We start from the raw sequence: 25,179 nt of genomic DNA, 5'->3' as shown, positions 1-25,179 counted from the left end.
TCATTGGAAGAGAAGATATTTCAAATCCATTTTCGACAATATTCCATAAATTTAAATCAATCGAAAGAAAAAAAAACTCTCATTCGAGTTTTCCAATAAGTGTAGTCCGTCCCATTGAAAAAGGGAGGACAAATGAGAGAGTGACCCTCTTGAAAGCCGAAAAGAGTCATTTCTCTTGGGTGTTAAACCAAATGAGAAATCACGAGGCTATGATACCAATTGTTAGGATCAAGAGTCGGGGTCGGCACTAAGAGGTGGGGGGGGGGGGGGGGGGGGGAGGGGAGGGGGGTGAATTAGTGCAGCGGTAAAAATTACGTCTTCAAAAACTTTCGTCTGATTAAAATTGTTTCCAACGTAAAATAATTTCGTAAAGGTAATACTTTGAAAGGTACGTAAACGTATTGAAGGCAGTAAGCTATTAAATAGGTTTACAGTATGTAAATGGTAGGAAATAAATGCAAACCAGAGTTTTAGAGTGGTTCGGTCAACGTGACCTACATCCACTTTCGGCTTTCTCCTCCGACGAGGTCACCGGCGTCCACTAGAGGTCTTCCTTCAATAGGCGAAGACCAACCACCTTTTACACCCCTCTTCTCCTTTTCACAGGTTTAGGAGACAACCCTTACAAGCACTCACACTCTTCTTACAGAATTCTAAACTTAGAGTGGAGGAGGGAAATTCTAAAAAGATTACAGCAATGTTTTCTTTGCTTTTAGACTCTCTATGCTTGTGTGTTTTAACCAGGGATGAGAGGGGTATTTATAGACTTCAAGTTGATTCAAACTTGGAGCCTAAAACTTTTCCATCCTGGGTTCCCCGGGCACGGGCGGTGCTACCGCCTACGTTGGGCGGTACCACCGCCCAGTGTCAGTCTGACACTGACACTGCCCTGGGCGGTACCACCACCCAGGTCTGGCAGTACCACTGCCTGGCACCCAGCCAGGGGTGGTACAACCGCCCAGACTGGTGGTACCACCGCATGACATAGTCTCGAAGACTGTGCCACGATAGTGAGACTTCTTTGGGCATTGTTTGGGCCTCTTATTGAGCCCAACACAGTTCTTACATGGGCCTAGCTAGCCCCTAATTGGGTTGGCCTAAATCCAAGCCCAATTACGTGCTAACTACGAAATCCTAAGACATTTGCTAAGCTAAACAAGTCCCTATGTCTATTCTTCCAGCGATCTTCCGGCGAACTTCCGACGATCTCTCGGCAATGTTCTGACAGACTCCCGGTAAGCTCCTAGACTTCACGATGATCTTCTTGGCGAGTTCCGATGAGCTTCTCTGGCAAGCTCTAAGACTTCTCGGCTGGTTCTGCTAGAACTTCTGACGAACGTCCGGACTTCCGACGAACTCTCGAACTCCTAACGAAGTCACGTCCTTGACTCTGGGATTTCATTTTGCTTCATGCCTTGCTATCGTAGTTAATCCTACACATGTAAAAACATACTTCGATCTAGATAATTAATACTAAGCATTAATCAAGTTGTCCGGCATGTCATTGGTCCCTCGACGCTTCGTCCGATTCTTTGGTGAATCACCCTCTCTTGCGGCCTATTGCCTAATCGGCCAATTGACTCCGCAACTCCAATATCCTTGGCGCAATATCCACTCTTGGCCCGATGCCCGAATCCACGGCGCGAAGCCTTCTGTCGATTCGTCGACCATTCCTTCGGCCCGACATCCAATCTTCTGACATGTTTTCCTCCGGCACAACATGATTCTTCCTGCTTTAATTGTCTTATCTTGATCGAAGCATCCTGCGTCACTCAAAACGCAGATTAAAACATAAACATTTATCGATTGGTTTCATTATCAAAATCTGATATTCAACAGAAGAGACAATTAAAGCAGGAAGAATTAATGTTAGGTCGGAGTCGAACATTTCATAAGATTGGACGTCAAGTTGGAGGATCGGTCGACGTGTCGGCAGAAGGCTTCGTGCCATGAGTTCAGGCATCGGGCCTAGAAGAGCGAACAATACGCCAAGGAGATCGGAGTTGCAGAGGTTAACATGTCGATTAGGGAAAAAACCGCAAAAGAGGATAATGCGCCAAAGGACTGGATGAAGCGTCGATGAACCAATAACATGCTGGATAACATGTGATTAATGCTTTACAATAATTGTCTAGATCAAAGTAGTTTTAAGTTGTAATTGGATTGGAATTAGACCAACTCAATTTGAAGGCCCGTTGGGCCTAAGTTAAGGCTGAGTTGGGCCAAATGGATGGCCCACTCGACCACTTGGAGCCATGCTAGGTGGTGGCGCCGCCTAGGGTGGGTGGTGGAACCACTGGCAGTTAATGCTGCCAGGCAGTGGTACCGCTAGAGCCCGATCTCCGAGGCTCTGTCAGGCGATAGTACCGCCAGACTAGGTGGTAGTACCGCCTAGTGTCAGAGTGTTAGGAGGTAGTACCGTACTGCTAGTACCCCGAAGACCCGAGATGAGACTGATTTTGGCTCTAAGTTTGAATCCATTTGGAGCCTATAAATACCCCTCTCATCCCTGCTCAGCAAACATAAGAACTGAGAACAAAAACAAGGCAAAACTCTGTTGTAATCTTATGAGAATTCTGCTCCTCTAGTCTAAGTGTTGATTTTTGTTTAAGAGAAACGTGAGTGGTGGTGTAAAGGTTCTCTCCTAAGCCTATCAAAAAGAGAATAGAGTTCCAAGGATAGTTGGTCCTCGCCCATTGAAGGAAGACCATTAGTGGATACCAGTGGCCTCAACGGAGGAGGAATCGGGAGTGGACGTAGGTTACGACGACCGAACCACTATAAAACTCGGTTTGCATTTCTGTTTTGCTTTTCATTATCATTGATATTGTTTTAATTGCTTATTGCACTTATTCTAAGTCAAGCACACCTTCAACATTTCCAACACGGTTTTTTCATTGAACGAAAATTTTCGAATCGTTGAGGTTTTTATCGAACACTAATTCACCCCGCCTTCTTAGTGTCGATTTCGATCCTAACATATGAAGCCAAAGGAATTCATTCTTTAAATTGTTGTGAATGTAAGTCTTCCATGGATGAAAAGTGAGAGAAAAAAAAAAGCGAAATAAAGAGAGAGAGAGAGAGAGAGAGAGAGAGAGAGAGAGGAAAAAGGGGAAGGTGAGAAGGAGGGATGGATTACCATCATAATTTACCATTAGGCTGGAAATAGTAGTTTTCAAGACACTAGTAGTAAGTCCATGAAGTCCAGTAATTAGCACATGTCTCCGTTTAGTCACATGTCAGTCCATTATATAGGTTGTATGATCCTCGTATTTGCATGTTAGTGGATAAATAAAGTCTTTTAAAGAACTGATGGATAATCCAAATATGAGAATCGGATGGAGAACTCTCCCATTTTCCATAATAATGGGAGAGGATCCTATCTCCTAACTTATAAGAGAAAAAATAAAATCCTATATACTTTTCAAACTATACTATAAGATTTCTGCATACATTCAGTCAGCTACAAGAAAACAGAATTTTAAATCTTGTTATAGATCAAAATAATCTTTACAAATTGGCCCAATACTAAAAAAGAAAACAAATATCAGAACTGTAACAAGATTATAAAATAATCATTATGCTATGGTGATGAGTTGTGAAAGCAACCTAGAAGTAGAAGAGGGACATGTGCCCCTAACATTGTTCCATTCTCTATGTATTCCTTCAATAGATCAGAAAAAATGAATTATGCAAAAATTATAGATGATGACCATACTCAAATTTACCTCATTTTTTTATTGATGATTGTGGTAATTGGAAAATAATAATTTCTAAAAAAATACATGTTTAATTGAAAACACCAAATTCATCTTAAGGAAACTATCTTTATGAGCAAGTCCAGCAGACATTCCAAATATTTAGTGATTTATATATCAACATGACATCATTTCAAATTGGTTTATATTTGGAGATTTTAAAGCAAAAGAATTAATAGCTCTCTCTCCTATTCGAACCTAACCTGATGTGTCAAGCTAAGGAACTCTTCTTTATCATAGAGAATTAAAGCTTTGACTGGCACCAAGGGGTCCTACTAAGATGATACCAAGAATATTGGCTATAATCAACTCATAACAACTAGATTTAATAAATCCCACAATGACTAAATTCTTAAGAGATATAAACATATATGAACATGAAGCTTTGCTTCAACTTCATTGCAGAATTACGCAATCCATCACCATTTTTATTTTAATTCATCACCATTAATTGTTGATATGCATATGGCAAATATATGTTCTGTCTCATATTTTAATCTTTCAGAAACTTTAGGCTTAATCTATTGTAAATAGGTTATAGTTGTTTTCCTTTATTGCATCAATAGAGTTAGTATATAGACCTTCTTTTATACAAAACACATCATAACAAATCTCTAAAAACTAGTTGCTTTTTCTAAATAAAATAAAATCAACCATATACAAAATTTCTTTCTTTCACTATGTGTTTCCCTAAAATTTCTTAATGAATAAAAAAACTTTGATATTTGATCTTCTAAGCACCATGTAAATTGATTCTTGAACATTTTTGTTTTTAATTTTACCCAATCATCAATCACCCTTATACGGCATATTTTGGCCCCCAAGACATGTCAGGTTAGAATCCGTACTAAGGCACTGCTCGGCCTCAGGAACCCCGATACGACATCGCCCCCAAGACATGCCAAGTCAGAATCCATACTAAGGCACTACTTGGCACGTCCACCACGCCAACCTGCGTACGACCGACCCACGTACAGTAATATAAAGACCTCTAGCCAGCATCTGGCAGAGGAGGCAAAAAAATCAATTGATCACTCAACTGACTTGCTCATCGGAGGGGCCTCGTCGGGTGATCCCGACGAGGGCCATTTTTGTAGGAAAACGCGATCACCTCACGAAGGCGAGCTGCCAACCACTCGGGAATCGCCGTCTAGTACACGAAGGAGAACAACCAATTGGCCCGGATCCCGACCAATGCCAACCAGCACCCCTTCCCGAGGGCGCGTCACCTCACGAAGGCGAGCTGCCAACCACCTGGGAATCGTCGTCCAGTGCACGAAGGAGAACAACCAACCAGCCCGGATCCCGATCAACGCCAACCAGCACCTCTTCCCGAGGGCGCAGCCACCTCACGAAGACGAGCTGCCAACCACCCCGAAGAAGGAGAGATGCAGCTCGGCATACACAGCGCCCGAATCAGCACACCAAGGAACGCTGATCAGCACCCCGTCATGAGTGCCCGGTCGACCTCGGCATCCAGCTCAACCGATAGAAGACTCCCAACATCGACCCTGGACTAGGTCATGCTGACTCACCAGCCACGGCACATTTGTTCACTAACATTTTGGCGTTAGAAGGAGGGCCATGTCGCAGGAGCATCCTGCGGGAGCTCTCCCCGAGGGAGAACTACCGGCCTCGACGCCAAATCGCTACTGGCGCTCGTTCAATGACCCGGGGTTACCACCTCCTGGACTTACCACGGGACCCTCGGCCGTGTTGCACGAGGCGTTCCTTAGCCTGACCAAGCAAGCACAAGCGATGGCAAGGATGATGTAGACGCTCGTCCCACTCATTCCCCAGATCATGCAGCTAGCAGCTCCTTCAACCGGCCTAACCCAGCAGCGGTCGAGCGGGGAGCAGGTCGGGGCCGGAGAAGCCCGAGAGCAAGCAATGGACCTGAGAGGCCTGCCCTAGCAGAGCATACCCGCACCCTGTCAAATCACACCACTTCGCTCCGAGCCCGACACCATATCGTCCAACTTGGCGGACGACTCGTTCAGGATCTAGCTGTCCCGGGTCAACCAACGCTTGGATGAGTTCCAACGCGAGTTCCAGAAATCGCAGTGCGAGTCGAACGAAGGCGGCTTGGGCGGATCCCCTTTCACTCAGGAAATACAGGACAAGCCTTTACCCCTCAACTTCACGTTACCTGCATTGGAGACGTACAATGGCGGCTCCAACCCCGCAGAGCATGTCGCCGTGTTTCGGGCTTAGATGGCCCTCTATGGCACCTCCGATGCACTGTTGTGTCGGGCATTCCCGACCGCCTTCAGGGGACCGACGCGAGCGTGGTTTAGCCGACTGCGCTAGTCCTCAATCGCATCCTTCGACCAGCTCGCCAGGGAGTTCAAGCAGAATTTCCTTGCCAGCGTGCGACCCAGGCCTTCCACGGCCACCCTGCTCGCGTTATCTCAATACAAAGACGAGTCGCTCTCTCAGTTCGTGGCACGATTCACCACTGAAATCCGGGGATTTCCAGACGCTCACCCCTCTTTAATCATGCAGGCGTTTCTGATAGGCCTGAAGCCTTCAAGGTTCTTCTAGTCACTGATCGAGAAGCCGCTAATAACCATCCCCGAGATGCTCCAGCGCGCCAACCAGTACATCGTCGCTAAAGCTCTAGTGGCGGGAAAGCGCATGAACATCAAAAGATCATGGGCAGAACAATCCCGGGGAACGACTTCAGTAGCCCCGGTGCAACCCTGCTAGAGGCCCGACTGACAAGAGCTACTGCTCCCGAGGCCTCCGCCTCTCCCTCTGAGCATGTTCCACTGGGACTACGGCCACGACACGGAAGATTGCCGTGACCTCCAGAATCAAAGCAAGGACTTCATCCGAAAAGGTCACCTCGGGTGCTATCTCGAGGAACCTTGAGAAGCAACTCCACGTCCCAGGGGACCCATCGAAAAATGCCTCATCATCAAAATCTCCCGCCAAAAAGCCACTCGCGGCAAGAGGTCCACAGGCTCTCCAGATCGGTTCCCGACCTACGGCTCACTGGCCTAGCTCTTGCTCGAGCCTCTCTAGATTGGTTCCCGACCTGCGACTCACGGGCCCAGCTCTTGCTTGAGCCTCTCCAAATTGGTTCCCGACCTGCGGCCCGTCGGCCCAACTCTTGCCCGAGCCTCGCAAGATCATTTCCCGACCTGTGCCTTGCCGGCACAACTTCCTACCCGGGTCGCTCCCGACTGGCGACTTCCCAGACTCAATTCGGAGCCGAGCTCACAAACTCGGTCCCCAGATTCAGTTCGGAGCGGAGCTCACAAACTCGGTCCCCAGACTCAATTTGGAACCATGCTCACAAACTCGGTCCCCAGATTCAGTTTGGAGCCGAGCTCACAAACTCGGTCCCTAGACTCAATTCGGAGCCGAGCTCACAAACTCAGTCCCTAGATTCAATTCGGAGCCGAGCTCACAAACTCAGTCGCCAGAATCAATTCGGAGCCAAGCTCACAAACTTGGTCCCCAGATTCAGTTCGGAGCCGAGCTCACAAACTCGGTCCCCAGACTCAATTCGAAGCCGAGCTCACAAACTCGGTCCCCAGACTCAATTCGGAGTTGAGCTCATAAATTCGGTCCCCAGATTCAATTCGGAGCCGAGCTCACAAACTCGGTCCCTAGACTCAAATCGGAGTCGAGCTCACAAACTCGGTCCCTAGACTCGATATGGAGTTGAGCTCACAAACTCGGTCCCCAGACTCGATACGGAGCCGAGCTCACAAACTCGGTCCCCAAACTCGATTCGGAACCGAACTTATTCGGTCCCTAGGTCTGATTCAGAGCCGAATCTATCCACTTGGCCAATCTAACGCCCAAGCCATATCTCAGCCAATCCAACGCTTGAGTCGCATCTCGGCCAAATCCAGCGTCCGAGCCATGCACATCGGCCATCCAACACCCGAGCTACACATCTCAGCAAATCCAATGCCCGAGTCGCATCTTGGCCAAATCCAGCATTCGAGCCACGCACCTCGGCCATCGAACGCCCGAGCCACGCATCTCGGCCAATCCAACGCTCGAGCCACGCCTCAACACACCTAGGCCAATCCAACGCCCGAGCCACGCCTCAACGCACCCCGGCGAATCCAACGCTTGAGCCACGCCTAAGCGCATCTCGATCAAACTAACGCCCGAGTCATATCTCTCGGCCGATTCGACGCCCGAGCCACATCTCGAACAACCTAACGCTCGAGTCATACCTCGCGGCCGATCTGATGCCCAAGCCACATCTCGAACAACCTAATGCTTGAGTCATACCTCGTGGTCGATCTGATGCCCGAGCCGCATCTCAAACAACCTAACGCCCGAGTCACACCTCGCGGCCGACCCGATGCCTCTCCCCGTCCGATGCCCGAGCCACTCCACGTTGATCCACGACTCGCAGCTCTAATCAGGTCACCTCGGTCCGCTCGCCGACTCACAAAATCGGGGTCCGTAACTCCAACCAACGCCAAACCAGTTATCCGACCGACCAAGCACGACAGGCCCTGATAGCCCGATTCGCAGAATCAATCCTGCCCGAGGCATGGGGCGTTGTCCCTATAATCCCCCGGCCCCTCCCCCCCCCCCGACAAGTCAATTCAGTTTCCTCTCCTAAGCGATCAATATCCCTCCAACTCAGGTATGCCTCCTGGCCCGTTAAGGCCCCCGCGCCTTGAGGGGGGGGGGAGGGTGGGGTGGGGGGGGGGGGGTAAGTGATACGGCATATTTTGACCCCCAAGACATGCCAGGTCAGAATCCGTACTAAGGCACTGCTCGGCCTCGGGAACCCCGATACGACGTCGCCCCCCAAGACACGCCAAGTCAGAATCCGTACTAAGGCACTGCTTGGCACGTCCACCACGCCAACCTACATACGAACGACCCACGTACAGTAATATAAAGACCTCTAGCCAGCATCTAGTAGAGGAGACAAAAAAATCAATTGATCACTCGACTGACTTGCTCATCGGAGGGGCCTCGTCGGGTGATCCTGACGAGGGCCATTTTTGCAGGAAAACGCGGCCACCTCACGACGGTGAGCTGCCAACCACCCGGGAATTATCGTCGAGTGCACGAAGGAGAATAGCCAACTGGCCCGAATCCTGACCAACGCCAACTAGCACCCTTTCTCGAGGGCGCGGCCACCTCACGAAGGCGAGCTGCCAACCACCCAGGAATCATCATCCAGTGCACGAAGGAGAACAGCCAACCGGCCCGGATCCCGACCAATGCCAACCAGCACCCCTTCCCGAGGGCGCAGCTACCTTGCGAAGACAAGCTACCAACCACCCCGGAGAAGGAGAGATGCAGCTCAACATACACAGTGCCCGGATCAGCACACCAAGGAATGCTGATCAGCACCTCGTCGTGAGTGCTCGGTCGACCTTCGCATCTAACTCAACCGAAAGAAGACTCTCGACATCGACTCGTGGACCAGGCCGTGCTGACTCACCAGCCACGACACATTTGTTCACTAACAACCCTAATCCAAAACTTTTTAGTGTGATTTATTATCTTAATTGCTCTCTAATAAGAGCAGCTATAAATATGGTACTAAGTTCTTCCTCCATTTAATAGACATTTTTATTCTTAAACTAAACTAGTCAACCAAACTATCTCATGATCCCTTCCAACCATAATAAATGTGTCAATTGGTCCCACACTTTTACCCATATTCATCCTTGTTAGTCTTATTTTACCTTATTCAATCCAAGAAAAACATAATTATTACTTCTAAATTTAACACCATCATTTACTACTAGAATTAAGCCATGTATAGAATGTACATTAGCTAATTTACAAAAAAAAAACCACCTTTCCTTGATCTCCATATTATTAACAAATATCTTGTGATCATCATCCTTTAGAAGTCCATGGTTACCTAAATCTTTGATATTTCTTTCTTTAACTTTTGAAAAAATATCATTTTTTCTATCGTTAGTACCTAGCTTACTGTAAGACTTAAGATAAGCCTTGTACTTTTGTCATGCACGCAATTTATATTTGCCTCTTTTTAGTCACCTACATATGTACTAAATTTTCCTTATTTTATAATTTCATCAATCTTTAAAGCACAATCTTTTAGGTGTGATTGCTTTTTGAACTTATATCGTCACCAACTCTCTCTCAGATGTACACCTCTACTCTTAGATTCTTAAAATGAATATTTTCATGTTTCTAATCTCAGTAATCATCAAAGTCCACAGGATTAAGAGTAAACTTATTCAAGTTTGAAACCTCTTCGTTCTCCATCCCACTTCTATAAAATCTTAAATTATGTCTTTAAAATTATCCTATCTAATTCTGGTACAATTTACTATCTTCTTTTCTCTTCCATTTTCAAAAAAGTGAATACCTAAAACAACCAATTGATTTATTCATGAACTTTTTATTATGTATAACTTTACGATCTTTAAAATATACCATATAATAAAAAAAAGGTCCAACTATATCCATGTCTACTCTTATAAGTAATCTGATATTCATCACTTTTCTTGAAGCATCAATAACAATGAAATCATTAATGTAGCAAAATCCAAAATCGTTCCACCCTCTTTGTTCCTCTCCTCATATCCAAAGCCCTCATATATTCCTTTAAATTCACTATCTTCTCTCTCTATATGATCATTCAAATGTCCTCCAATTATAGATTTTCAATAAAAGTTACTACAATTATATCCCAAAATCTCTTGATTTTACAACATTACTTTGACCCCTATCTATAAAAGATACTTACACCAATGTATGTTTAATTATCTAGTATTAACAATCTCTTACATCTTTTCCCTTAACCCATTTAACCAACTATGCAGTATATATATATATATATATATATATATATATATAATGATATAATGTGTCAATCTAACCCCTTTTCTGAAAATATTCATATATTCCAATTCTACCAGCCTAATTCTATTGTCTTAGATTATTTACCTTGCCCACACCGGTCCAAAATAGAGCAAGAAACTCTGTAAAAAAAAGATGCTAGACCAGTTTTCCCTTTTAATAGATCCGAACATAACCATTTTTTTCTTTTAAAATTACTCAAACCGACCCCTTCTAGGGCTACCAACTCCTCACGAACCCATTTTACTTTATGTATAACCACCACCGAGTGTTCACCCTCCCCACAAACCCTGAATATTCTCCTCTTTCTTTTCTTCCTTTTTCTCGACGGCCTCCTTCTTCTACCTCCATTTTTCTTCCTGCTTCCTTCTCCCTTCTTCAACCGTCGGTAATGTCATTTTAGTTTGAATGTAGTGAATAATCATTTTAGTTAAAACAAAGTAAGCAATATAAAATACCATATTAGAAAGTTTTAATGACTATATAATAATTACATCATAAATGCATATGAACTTGTTGCTAATGAAATTATAATTTCAACATGAAGGGCTCGGACTAGGTACTTGACTTCAGCACCCTTTCCAGGACCAATATAAATCTTTTGATTTCGATAAGCAAGCCTAAACAAAACTTTGGATCAATGAGCATAATTGAAACCATGATCATAAGCACTCTAGAAAGAGTAGTGAAAGTTGAAACTAGATAGCATAATCCAAGAAAATTCGTTCTACCAAGTGACACTATCCAATTATTCCGTATCTACATATTGCAATTCTGGTTACCTGAGAAATGAACAGTCCAAAACCATTAATAAATTGCTCACTAATTTTATCAAAACAAATACACCTTAATAAGGAAAGACCAGAGGTCGAGGAATTTATAGATTATGAAATTTTGATTGTACTATTCCATGACAATTTTAAAAAACAAAGAGAAAGACCCATGTTATGAGAATGTCATTTGGTCACTAATCCTTGTAAAAAATGATAAATAACAATCACCATGAAAGAACTCTAGGATCACAAGAAAGGTAGCTTTGCATTTAATATTCCATTTAAAATCATAAAAATATATAAAAATTATATTTTTCTTCAAAATTTTTGACTTCTTCATATTCTCTTTGATTTTTTTAAATTCGTCTAACTAGGATCCCGAGCTCAAAGCAATATTAACATAAGCAATGAACCCGACAGCACCTAAACTTATTCAGCCAGATAGAAAGCAACCACGATTGTGAGTGTTTGAATTTAAGTCACAAACATTGAAAAGTTCAACATTATATGACCCTAATAAATATAACCAATCATACAACATTTCTAATCTTCACCTGTTGTTTTATTGTTGTAAACACTTTATGAATTTTAAAGGAGACAAATACAACAAGATGTATAAGTTACTAAATATGACATGTCATGTAAGACTAGGTAAGTGACATCAATGAAATATTTTCTATGTAACATTAGAGGATGCAGTTCATGCCAAAAAAAACCTCAAAAGATAGATTTTTTGAATTTCATCATTCAATAACCCAAAGCAATAATATACTCATAAATTCTAGACCTCTAGAAATGCACACTTAGAGAAACCATAGGACTATTCACTACATCATGTTCAACCGGGGGAATAAGAAACATACTTTTGATCAAGATTCACAAGTTCGGTCCGTACTGTCTTGGTACAATACGTATCGAGGCATACCATATCGAGCGGTACGCCTAAAATATGATATAGGTTGGTAATGGTTGAAATTTCGACCGTTACTACCCAATACAACCCTATATCGGGTGATACGGGGCCAAAAATTTGGCACCGGCGGGTAGCAGGCAGTCTGCGTGCCGACTGTCGAGAGGCTCTTGGACCAATATGTACTGCCTATATCGGGCAGTACACATTGAAATTAAAAACCATATTTTTGATAAGTAGAGCAGTATAAGCTAATTGTGCAAATTATTCAAGTGATTAATCAATAGAAAAAGTATTATCTTTAGTACCTTAATATTCAACTCCAACAAGGTAGGCTTTCTCTGAACAAACCTATATTCTTAGTATGATAATTCTTTGGTTTTAAAATGATGGAAAAATGAGCTAAATATCAGTTTGCAATATATTTTTACAGAAAAGTGCAAAATGAAAGCATACAAATAACAAGAAAAAGTAAAAGCTAAAGGAATTGAGATGTGTAAAAATATTATTGATGAATGCTCCGGTGACAAATGAATATCTAGAATGTAATTCAAGAATTAGTTAATGTCTCTTTTTTCCTTCTTACATAAACATAACAGAGACTAACAGAAGTCACAATTCCCATAGAGTAATTGCCAATAGTTCGCAAGAAATATTACAGAATGTTGAGGGTCAAGCCAGAAGTTAAACAAGAATGAGAAGCAAGTAAACAAATAGACTATTCAATAATAAAATTTGAGAAACCCCTAAATATATTTTCTAGTAAAGGACTAATATAATAGTTTTAAAAAAAAGATAAATGAACCTGATTCTCGAATTCTAATAAGTGAAGCATCAATGCTCTGAGCCTCTTTATCCCTAATGAACAAAAGAAAAAATATGCCTTGATCATAAAATAAAAGAAAGATAAGCCTCAACATATGACTAAAGCATCACAAATGGCAATTTATAAGAAAGTTGTTGCAGGTGAAATATCCATATAGCATGAACCATGAAGCAATTTGCTAACAAGCTAATCATCATGGTGATTGTCGTGATGTTATAATAAGCATTTCATGACTTAAATGTTTCAACTGGAATTATCATGTCAATTTAAACATTTTACCATATGCGATATTAGGAATTGCAAAAAACAATCGCTAACTTAATCTCATTAAATAAACTAGGAATTGGCATGAAGAAATATTGATTCAGAGGTCAGTTTTATGCTTGCAAGGCGCACAATTCAAACCACAAGGCGTGGATGTTGAAACTTGTGATAAATGATAGCAACACCATAATTGAAAATATTGAAAACAGTAGCCATGTCATTCGTTGGTGAGCATCTGTATGAAACTTAGCTAGCTTCTCTAACAATCTCATGAAGATTGCTACTAGTCTTCTACAAACCAACAGCTGATTCAGTAAAAGATAAATCCCAGAGACTAAAATAATCATAAATTAGAACCTTCACTAAGATCCTTTTATCCAGAAGGACCAGAACTACACTATCACTATAATCAAGCATTTATTAACTGTTGGTATAGTAAGCTAACTTCCACAATTTAGAACTTGTCAGGCCCTATCTTGAGACCAGCAAAAGACATAGTCTATTCATATAAAGACATGTATCTCTGTTCATATCACAGAAAAAAAAACCATAATATACAGAATCATAATGCCTCATTTTCATCAAACTCATAGAATTATTTGTTTGATATATCTTTACTATTATATTATTCGATTTGGTTTACTATTCTCATAGGTCTAATGACTGCTGTTTAAAATAGAAATTATGACACATCATACTAAAATTAGAATATTTTAAGCTTGGATTTCACTCTTGAATTAATCTTTTACGGAGATTATTCACTATATACTAACTTACTGAAACCATTTCGGATTAGAAATTATACACTCTATAACCAGTTTTTTCAACAGCATTTGAGTGGTTGATGAGGACAGCTCTTTTGATTGTCAAACACAATTATAATTGCATAATTGTCATGCTTCTCTCCCTATATAATCAATCAAATGTCCTCCAATTATAGATTTTGAATAAAAGATTCTCCTTAGATTATATTACCTAAATTTTCTAAAAATTCCCCTTTGAATTAATCACTTAAGACAAATGTAAGAGGCATAAACAATGAATCAAAATATTTTCTCATGACACTGATTATAGTAATATAATTATATTCCAAAATCTCTTGATTTTACAACATTATTTCGAGGCATATCTATGAATGATACTTGCATAATTTTACTGTGGCAATCTAACCCCTTATATTCCATGTTACTAGCCTAATCCAATTGTCCCCTTATCTATTTTACACCACAGTTGAAATCTAATATCATAGTTTTCTTCCAAACAGTCTAGAAGTCCACCTTCACATTTTAGTATACTTTGGTGGTAAATATGTCTCACATCTAATCTCAATGATGACCTAATTTTATTATGAAACAATTAAGATTATGCATATGAGTTCTCAAATGTTTTTCAAGCTGGCTCTTAGTGGCCTTACACAACCCTCCAACATTTTCATTCGGGCTTGGGACCGACATCGGCGGTGTTAAAAACATTTGTACAGATATTTTCCTTACAAGAGAGAGAAAACCTGAAAAACGAAGTAGGAATTTAAAAATGACAATTGTAGAAATGGAAACAAGTATGTCCAAGTACATGCCTTTACTTCCTGTTAAATCACACAAATCAGACCTTGTATGACAATACCATTTTTTGTACACCTTTTGTTCAATTTTCTAATCCATATATGAACTAGTTAGCACAGATGATCATAATAGCAAATGATTTGATGGCATTCTTCATAAAGGAAGACCTTTGAAGATCAAGAGATAGCTTCATTAACAAGCATACTAAAAGAAAATAAATGGAAAGTAAGAAATTACCAAGAGATTTGAAGAGAATCTTTTAGATAAAAATTTATAAGAAAGGAAATAATTAAATTGCTCAAACCATCAATGACTTGACTTAAGGAGCCATACTGTAATATCAAAAAACAAACATTCAAAATTTCTTAAACTATTAGGAATTAAGTTATCTGTTATCATTTTTGTTGTTAAGGTCAAATGCAACTTCTATTTCAGCAAACCCTAAGAGTTATGCAATAACATATACAATATTTGTAACTTGGATTACATATAATGTCTCTAGGATTGCATCCCTAACTTTTAGATTGCTAAGGCATAATGAAACAAGCAACAATAACATCTAATGCAGGGAAGTCAAAAACTAAAAATGAATAACAAATGCATGTTTAGTGACATGACATTGGCTCAAATGAAATCTAAAATAGCTAAAATTGAAAAAGCCTAGTGGGCACTTGCTTGTAAGGCTCCTTCATGAATTTTGCACCCTTTTGGTTGAAGAGACTGACAATGAGAGCAGTTCCATCATACATCCTAACATCCCCACCAAGTGCCTTCTCTAAGTTACACAATCATCTAGAAGTAAGATTCCATACATTACCGGAAATAAGGTTAATTCAAATCAAAGATACATCAGAATTACTCTTGAAATAAAATAAATATACACAACAAGGTCTACAATCTCACTCTAATATCAGTTTCAATATTCTATGAGACCAGCATGGTACTAATATATTGGGTCATACATCACCTGAAAAGATAATAGAAAAAACAAAACAAACTAGCATTGGACCGTATGGTCTAAAACCAATCCATAGTCGAAGGTACTGCAGTGGAAGCACACTGCTTAAATCCATGCAAACGACAATTAAAAGACAAGGACACTATTTGAATATATTGCATTGGAGTTTTTGTAACTTACACTATTCAGATACTAAAACTATCCATGCTTGTGAAGTTTTTTGTTATTTTCGACATTAAAGAAATATCATCGACAAATCTGAATGAAAGTGTAAGATAATTAGATATCGACAACAAACGATAGATATCATCAAACATCATAAAAATGTCTTAATTGAGATATACTCGACTTGAAAGAAATCTTGGCAGAAACTTTCTACCAACTATGCATTACTCTTACTCTAAAATGGTGAGCTAGAAGATTTCATTACATTTATAAAATGCATTTAAATGGCAGAAATTAACTTATCTTTCCCACTTTTTACCAAATGGCAGAAAGTAACTCAGAAAGTAATGCATTACATCAGAGACACAACAAAATTTTCCTTTACATACGTGATCTTTTAAATAATAAAATCTGTTAAATTTTAATTTTCTTAAATTTATAATATTTCTACAAATCTTTATCAACATAAGCAGATTTTTGACCTTCTAGCTTTCAATTAAATCTTTATTTTTGAAATTATTTTAAATATTTTACATAATTGTATTGTGTTATTATATTTTTTTATCAGCTTCTTCTTACTCATTATAAGTATTTCTTCATAAAATTATCGATTATTTTTTTCTAATGATCAAAGAAATTTGGTTATTTTCCAACTTGGTGGCGAATGCCATCAACAGGATACATAATAATTAGTAATTTTACCTCAAATAAGTGTTTTTTCTTTCAAGTCATAAAAGATATCTTATATATTCCAACTTATTTTTCCTCAATATTTTTTTTCATGTTACTATTCTAGAAAGCACTAATTCAAGTAACCAACGTATAACGACAACATCAATGTGGTCATTTGCTGGCATTAGTATATTGTACAGTTTTAAAATATTCAACTATTTGTTTGTATACTTGTTCGTGTTATACCCATAGATTTAAATTTTAATCAGTTTGATTGATAATGACTGTCTGGGCATGATTTAAGATGTGGACTGCCTCATTTCAGGCTGTATGGTATGATTTTTTTCCTTTTTTATACAAAAATGCTAGGGCCGTTTTCCCTTTTCAAAGACCCAAATCAAATCATTTTTTCTTTTAAAATTACTTGAACCGGTTCTCCTTCTGAGGTTCGTGTCTCCTCACAAGCCTGTTTTGCTCTTTCTGCAACCACCGCCAAGTGTTCTCATCTTCTTTTCCGCCTCTTCCACCATAGCATCCTTCTACCTCCATTTTTCTTCCTCTTTCCTCCTTCCTTCTTCTCCCTTCCTCACCCCTAGTAATGTCATTTTAGTTTATATTATTGCGAGTAAAGTCATTTTAGTTAAAGCATAGTAAGAAATATAAAATACAACATTAGAGAGCTTTAATGACTACATAATAATTATATCATAAATGCATAAGAACTTCTTCTTGATAAAATTACACATTCAATATCAAGGGCTTGGATTGCAAACTTGACTTCATCACCCTTTCTAGAGCCAATATAAAGTCTTTGATTTCAATAAGCAAGCCTAAACAAAACTTTGGATCAGTTGGCATAACTAGAATCTTGATTACAAGCACTCTAGAAATGCTATTGTAAGTTCAAACTAGACAGCATAAGACCTGACGAAGAAAATTCATTCTACATATTGCAATTGTGGTTACCCAAGAAATGAAGAGAATAAAACCATTAATAGTTTACTCCCTAATTTCATCAGAAGAAACACACTCAATTGGGAAAAACCTAAGGTCAAAGAGGGTTTATAGATCATTAAATTTTGGTTATACTATTCCACAACAATTTTGGAAAGGAGAATAGAACGACCCATATTATAGGAGTGTCATTTGGTCAATAAGTTACTCCCTAATTTCACCCGAACAAACACACTCAATTAGAAAAAATCTAAGATTAAGGAGAGTTTATAGATCATTAAATTTTGATTGTAGTATTCCATAGAAATTTTGAAAAGGAGAAAGCAAAGAGCCCATATTATAGGAGTGTCATCTGGTCACTAATCCTTCTCAAGAATATGACAAATAACAACCACCAAGAGAGAACTCCAAGATCACAAAAAAGGTAGTTTTGCATTTAATATTTCTATTTTAAGGCCACAAAAAAATTTGAAAATTACATTTGCTTTCATAATTTCTGACTTTCTGAGATTTTCTGATTTTTTTTAATTTATCTAACCCAATTCCCTAGCTTCAAGCGACATTAACGTAACCAAAGAACCCGCTAACACCAAAGCTTATTCAGCCAAATAGAAAGCAAGTACGATTGTGACTATTTGGATTTAAATCACAACCATTGAAAAAATCAACATTATACAACCCCAATAAATATAACCAATAATACAACATCTCAATGGATGGCAATAGCTATCCATGATGTCTTCACCTATTAGTGTTGTTGACAACACTGGATGACTTTTATGAATCTTGAAGGAGACATATATAAAGAGATGCACAAATTACTAAGTATGACATGTCATGTAGGACTAGATAAGTGACATCAATCAAATATTTCCTATGTAAGATTAAAGAATGGAGTTCATGTCAGAAAGATGCCTCAGAAAGATATATTTTCTGAATTTCATCATTCAATGACACAGCCAAAGCAATAATATACTCCTAGATTTTAGACCTCTAGAAGTGCACACTTAGAGCAACTATAGAACTATTCGCTGCATCATGATCAATGGGGGAAATAGAAACATACTTTTGGCAAGTGTAACAGCATGAGCTAATTGTGCAAATTCTTCAAGTGATTCATCAACAACAAATGATGATGTTGATAATTCAGTGCCTTTACATTCAACTCCAACAAGGTAGGTTTCCTCTTGACAAATCTATATTCTTAATATGATAATTTATTATTTTTAAAATGATGAAAAAATAAGCTAGATATCAGTTTGTAATATATTTTTTCAGAAAAGTGCAAATTGAAAAAGACACAAATAAAAGAGAAAAAACAAAGGCTAAAGGAATTGAAATGTGTCTAAAAATATTATTCATGAATAATCTGTGATAAAAGAATATCTAGGATGCAATTCAAGAGTGAGATAATGTCTCTTTTGTCTTTCTTAACAGAAAGACTAATAGAAGTCATAATTCTTGTATAGTAATTGTCAATAATTGGCAAGCAAGGTTATAGAATGTTAAGGGGCAAGCCAGAAGAGCAAGCAAAAAACTAATGACTTTTCAATAATCAAATTTGAGAAACCACTAGAGATATTCTCTAGTAAAGGTAATATAATAGCATCAACAAAAAAAGATACTCAAACCTGATTCTCAAATTCTATAAGTGAAGCATCTTTGCTCTGGGTCTCTTTGTCCCTGAATGAACAAATAAAGAATGTGCCTTGATCATAAAATAAAAGAAAGATAAACCTCAACATATGAGTAAAGCATCACAAATGGCAGTCTATAAGAAAGTTGCTGCAGGTGAAATTATCTGCATACCATGAACCATGAAGTAATTTGCTAACTTAATCATCATGGTGATTATAATCAAAAGATATTAGGCAAATCTATTATACAAAACTGAAAACAAATGAGGCCTGCACTGATATGATTACTAAGTTGACATAAAGAAGTACATCACGTTGCATATCAACTCATGAATAACACAAAATTTGATATAAAAGAAAAACTGAATCTGGTTAGCATCAAATAAAACTATGTAGCAAAATTCCTATTCAATAAAGCTAGACAAGAATGGACATGATAGATAGGAAGAGCTGTAGAGTTTACTAATGAATCATGATAGAAAGATATATTTTCTGAATTTCAATAGCCAAAGCAATAATATACTCCTAGATTCTAAACCTCTAGAAATGCACACTTAGAGCAACCATAGAACCATTCGCTGCATCATGTTCAATGGGGGAAATAGAAACATACTTTCGATAAGTGTAATAGCATGAGCTAATTGTGCAAATTCTTCAAGTGATTCATCAACAGCAAATGTATTATATATTCAGTGCCTTTACATTCAACTCCAACAAGGTAGGCTTCCTCTGGACAAACCTATATTTTTAATATGAAAATTCTTTAGTTTTAAAATGATGATAAAATGATCTAAATATCAGTTTGCAATATATTTTGCCAGAAAAGTGCAAAGTGAAAAACACACAAATAAAAGAGAAAAACCAAAGGCTAAAGAAATTGAAATGTTTCTAAAAATATTATTCATGAATGATCTGTGATAAAAGAATATCTATAATACAATTCAAGAGTGAGATAATGTCTCTTTTTTCTTTCTTAACAGAAAGACTAACAGAAGTCACAATTCCTGTATAGTAATTGTCAATAATTCACAAGCAAGGTTACAGAATGTTAAGAGGCACGCTAGAAGAGCAAGTAAAAAACTAGACTTTTCAATAATCAAATTTGAGAAACCACTAGAGATATTCTCTAATGAAGGGCTAATATAATAGCTTCAACAAAAAAAGATACTCAAACCTGATTCTCAAATTCTAATAAGTGAAGCATCAATGCTCCAGGTCTCTTTGTCCCTGAATGAACAAATAAAGAATGTGCCTTGATCATAAAATAAAAGAAAGATAAACCTCAACATATGACTAAAGCATCACAAATGGCAGTCTATAAGAAAGTTGTTGCATGTGAAATTATCTGTGATGTTAGGAAAATCTAAAGCATCACAAATCTAAAATAGTTAACAAATGCTTGATTTATGATACTTAATCATCACGGTAATTGTAATCAAAAGATGTTAGGCAAATCTACTGTACAAAACTGAAAACAAATGGGGCCTGCACTGATATGCTTACCAAGTTGACAAAAAGAAGTACAAATCATGTTGCATATCAACTCATGAACAACACAAAATTTGATATGAAAGAAAAACTGAATCTGGTTAGCATTAAGTAAACTATGTAGCAAAATTCCTAGTCAATAAAGCTTGACAAGGATGGACATGACAGATAGGAAGAACTGTGGAGTTTTCTAATGCTCCAATTTGAGCTCAATCAAATAGGAAATACTGGACTTGATGCCACTTTTGATTTCAGATCTGAGATTAGCTTTATTAGGTTGAAAATCTTCAAGCCAAACTAACTAGAATGGTCAAAGCCACACAACTGGGCCAAAATAAGCATGTCAATTAAATGACTCAAAGAAACAATCACTTAAATGTTTCAACTGGAATTATCATGTCAATTTAAACCTTTTACATATGTGATATTAGGAATTAAAATCAATAATCACAACAGCTGTTGATAGCTTATTCTCCTTAAATAAACAGGTAAGGTGGAATGAAGAAATACCAATTCAGAGGTCAGTTTTATACTCACAAGTAGCAGATTAAAACTACAGCACGTGGATGATGAAACTCGTGATAGATGACTGCAACAGCATAATTCAAAATACTGAAACAATAGCCATGTCATTAGTTGGCGAGCATTTGTATGAAACTTAGCAAGCTTCTCTAACAATCTCATGAAGATTGCTACTAGTCTGCTACAATGCAACAGCTAATCAGCAAGAAAAATCCTGCAGACCAAAATAATCACAAATTAGAACGTTCAGACTCAATGAAGATCTTTTTATTACTATAATCTAGAAGGACCAGAACGACATTATCACTATAATCTAGCATTTGTTAACTGTCGGTATCGTAAGCTAATTTTCACAATTTAGAACTTGCATAATATCCTATTTGACTCCATTTATCAAGCCCTATCTTAAGACCAGCAGAAGACAGTATATTAATGGAAAGCCATGAGCCTCTGTTTATATCACAGAAAAAAAATGTAATAAACAGAATCATAATACCTCATCTTTATCAAACTCATAAAATTATTTGTTTGATATCTCTTTACTATTAAATATTCAATTTGGTTTGCAGTTCTTATAAGTATGATAACTACATTCTACAGAAATTATGATACATCCTTTTAAAATTGAAATATTTTAAGCTTGGATTTCACTCTTGAACTTATATTTTACTTGGAGGTTATTCACTATATAGTAACATATTGAAACGATTTAAGATTACAAATTATACACTTTATAACCAGTTTTTTCAACGGCAAGAAAAGTCTGAAATTCAGGAGGCTACATTACAATCATAAGAAACCTCAACTCAGCAGAAACAAAACAAATATATAAACAACTACCTCGTTGGTCTAATTATGCATAATTAGCATAAACAAACAAAGAATAAGATCAACATGAAGATTATCAAATTTAAAGAAGGAAAAAAAAACCATTTATCTAAAAAGACAGAACTATAATAGTAGAATGTAACATGGTTAAAAATATTAAAACTAGGACACATAAAATATAGCAACAATGATGTAGGGGTTATAGATTACATATACCATCAATATTGCAAAGGTTATAGCAATATATGTGCAAAGCTGAAAGAAAAATTGGATACAAAAATCAGACTTGTAGCTGCATCCACATAGGCTCATTTTAAATAGACCTAAAATGCTGTAAAAATTAAAGCATGGTTCTAAATTTTTCATCTTAGGCACTTGCACTCATATCTAAAGATCACAAATCTATAATTCTTGTATGAAAATATGTTGTCTCTTTGATGCCACAAACTTCTCTATGCAATGCTACCAGTAATGGATTTTCTTCTCAAGCACTAGAGAAGTCTTCTGTATTATTCTCATAATATTTTTCAACCATCAGCATTTTCATCTAGTGCTTGAGAAGTCAACATGAAGATTCTCAAATTTAAAGAAGGAAGAATTAACAAATCACCTAAAAACATACAACAAGAATGTAACATTGATAAAAATATTAAAACTAGAACACATAAAATATAGAAACAATAATGTAGTGCTTATAGATTGTATGCGTCATCAATATGGTAAAGGTTATACCAAGATATATGCAAAGCTGAAAGAAAAATTGGATACAAAATCAAACTTGCAGCTGCAACCACATCGGTTTGTTATATAATAAACCTATTAAAATGCTGTAAAAATTAAAGCATGGTTGTAATTTCTTACTTAACTTAGGCTCTTGCACTCGTATATGAAGATCTTAAATGTATGATGCTTGTATGAAAATATGTTGCCTCTTTGAGGCCACAAACTTCTCTATGCAATGCTATCAATAATGGATCTTCTTGTCAAGCACTAAAAATGTTTTCCGTATTACTCTCGTAATCTTTTCCAACCATCAGCAGTTTCATCTTATGACACTAAATTGGGCAAAGGGCATAGTGTTTGCTTTAGGTTTTGGTGGTTTGGGAGTCTCAAAGACATTCCAGAACTTGAGTGTCTCATCTTCTGCAGCAGAAGCTACTACACCACCCAATGGGCTCCCAGCCAAGTAAAGAACACGAGATGAATGACCAAAAAGCTCAGCTTTTCTCATCATGGATGTGTAATTCTATAGGGTGAGTTGATTGTTTGGAAACCCATGGGAGGTCAGCAATTCAGATTTGTTCTTGTCCCACAACAACGCACAAACTTCAGAGCCGGTATCAATTGAGTTCAAGCAAACACCATTAACAGCATTCCAAAACTTAATGCAATGATCATTGCGTTCTCCACCAGAAGCCAGCAGATTGCTCCTGGTAGGGCACCAATCAAGGGCCCTCACAGTGGAAGTGTGGTTGCTGATCTTGTGAAGCAATTGATGTTGGCACGGATGGTGATTTGCAACAGCCATGCGGGCGTCCCATATGTGCACAAGTTTGTCCTTCCCTCCGCTTGCCAGATACCGCCCAAACAACTCGGACCATTTAAGACTACAAACTTCAAATCGATGCCCTTTATAGTCACAGATGGCCCGGTCATCTTTTCTAATGTCATAATCAACAACACTACCATCGGATCTCCCAGTCGTCAAGATTGCATTACTTCTCCAGGCAAGTGAACAAACAAAGGAGTGGCTGTCACCTTGCATCCCAACCAACAGACGTCCTGTTGCTGCATCAACCAGATCTAAATCTGAATTGCCAAATGCGACAGCGAGAACTTTGCCGTCTGGGGACCAGCTGATGCTAGTGACAGGGCTGTTGTTTTCTAAGGCTCGTGAAAACTTCGTACCAGACTTATTCGCAGCATTCCATATGTACACTGTGTCATTGAGGCCAATCGCCAACACATTATTGCTTCCCCAGTCGAGGAGATTCAACCTATCATCATCTATGATGTCATAAGCAGCCAAAACCCTATCTGGATCTTTTGGGATTCGTCTCTGTTGCTTCTTGTGCGGTCGATTGTCCTCGTCAAATTGGCACACCTTGTCGGCCGGTGATTCGGGTGCACTCTTGAATGCGAAAATGCGAGATCTGTTCTTCAAAATACATTGAACAAGAAGTTTTTGGTACGCTGCACTCGATGGGGATTCTATCGAACCATCACGCTGAGGTCTGGAAGGCATGGTTAGAGCACAGCGCGCGAAGTCCATGTCCATCGCCGATCGGACCGGGATGAAGCGGTCGTACTCCACACGCCTGGAACGAGAAGAAGCCATCTTGCCAATCGAAACCAGAACGAGAAACGCCGAGGTGACGAGAGACAATCAAGAAAACCAGAAAGATCGAACTTCCCAAAAGAAACTTGAAAACCCAGACGATCGATAACCAAGAATTGATCAAAAAGAACCCCGAGAACAACAAAATTTCTGACTTTTGGTCACGGAAATTGTCAAGTATATCAACCAAAACGAAACCAAATCATCAAAATTCAACAATATCTTGAACCCTAAAAAATTTCGACAGCGAAGCGAAACGAAACCTCAAGCAAAGGAAAAGGAATGAGATCACCACAACAAGAATCTAAATTCTCCCCTAAATCGGAGGAGAGGACGCTCACTCCCAGCCGACGATCGGTCGAAGCTTTATCCTTTCGTCGGAGAGCAGCTCCGACCTTCGCAGAAAGACGAGATCGCCAAGAGAGCAAAAGGAGAGCCGAGAGCAGAGCGCGCGAGAGCCGAGAGAGGTTATGAGGTTCGCAAAAGGGTGGTCTCGGCTTATATAGACGCCACCGACCCAGCCTTGTGTTATATCGTGAAATCGTGCCGTTATATTCAACCGACCAATGTGTACTGACGTTGAAACGTCCCGTTATGTTTAACTAATAAGGTAACGGCATTGAAATCGCACCGTTATATACACATTAATCACCGTCAAATTTATGTTGCGTTACAATTTCCTGAGGAATTCTG

The 25,179-nt window shown here is 38.8% G+C and overlaps 1 protein-coding gene and 1 long non-coding RNA gene across 2 annotated transcripts; both read right to left on the bottom strand.

The window, feature by feature from the left end:
* Positions 1-16,658: 16,658 nt before the first annotated feature.
* LOC135628578 (uncharacterized) lies at positions 16,659-22,187 on the bottom strand. Its single transcript, XR_010492895.1, has 3 exons — positions 21,336-22,187; positions 20,485-20,537; positions 16,659-19,356 (listed from the first exon to the last, which is right to left on the bottom strand). It is a non-coding gene; the product is annotated as an uncharacterized LOC135628578 (long non-coding RNA).
* A 699-nt stretch (positions 22,188-22,886) lies between these two features.
* Positions 22,887-24,943, bottom strand: LOC135628312 (cell division cycle 20.2, cofactor of APC complex-like). The gene is made up of 2 exons (XM_065134919.1): positions 24,828-24,943; positions 22,887-24,466 (listed from the first exon to the last, which is right to left on the bottom strand). Exon 2 carries the CDS (start codon positions 24,424-24,426, stop codon positions 23,395-23,397), a length of 1,032 nt encoding a protein of 343 aa, XP_064990991.1. The 5' UTR covers positions 24,427-24,466; positions 24,828-24,943; the 3' UTR covers positions 22,887-23,394.
* Positions 24,944-25,179: the final 236 nt, after the last annotated feature.

Source organism: Musa acuminata, chromosome BXJ3-1 (genome assembly GCF_036884655.1).
Source record: "Musa acuminata AAA Group cultivar baxijiao chromosome BXJ3-1, Cavendish_Baxijiao_AAA, whole genome shotgun sequence".
In the NCBI taxonomy this organism is placed as follows: domain Eukaryota; kingdom Viridiplantae; phylum Streptophyta; class Magnoliopsida; order Zingiberales; family Musaceae; genus Musa; species Musa acuminata.
This window is presented reverse-complemented; position numbering and strand designations above follow the sequence as displayed.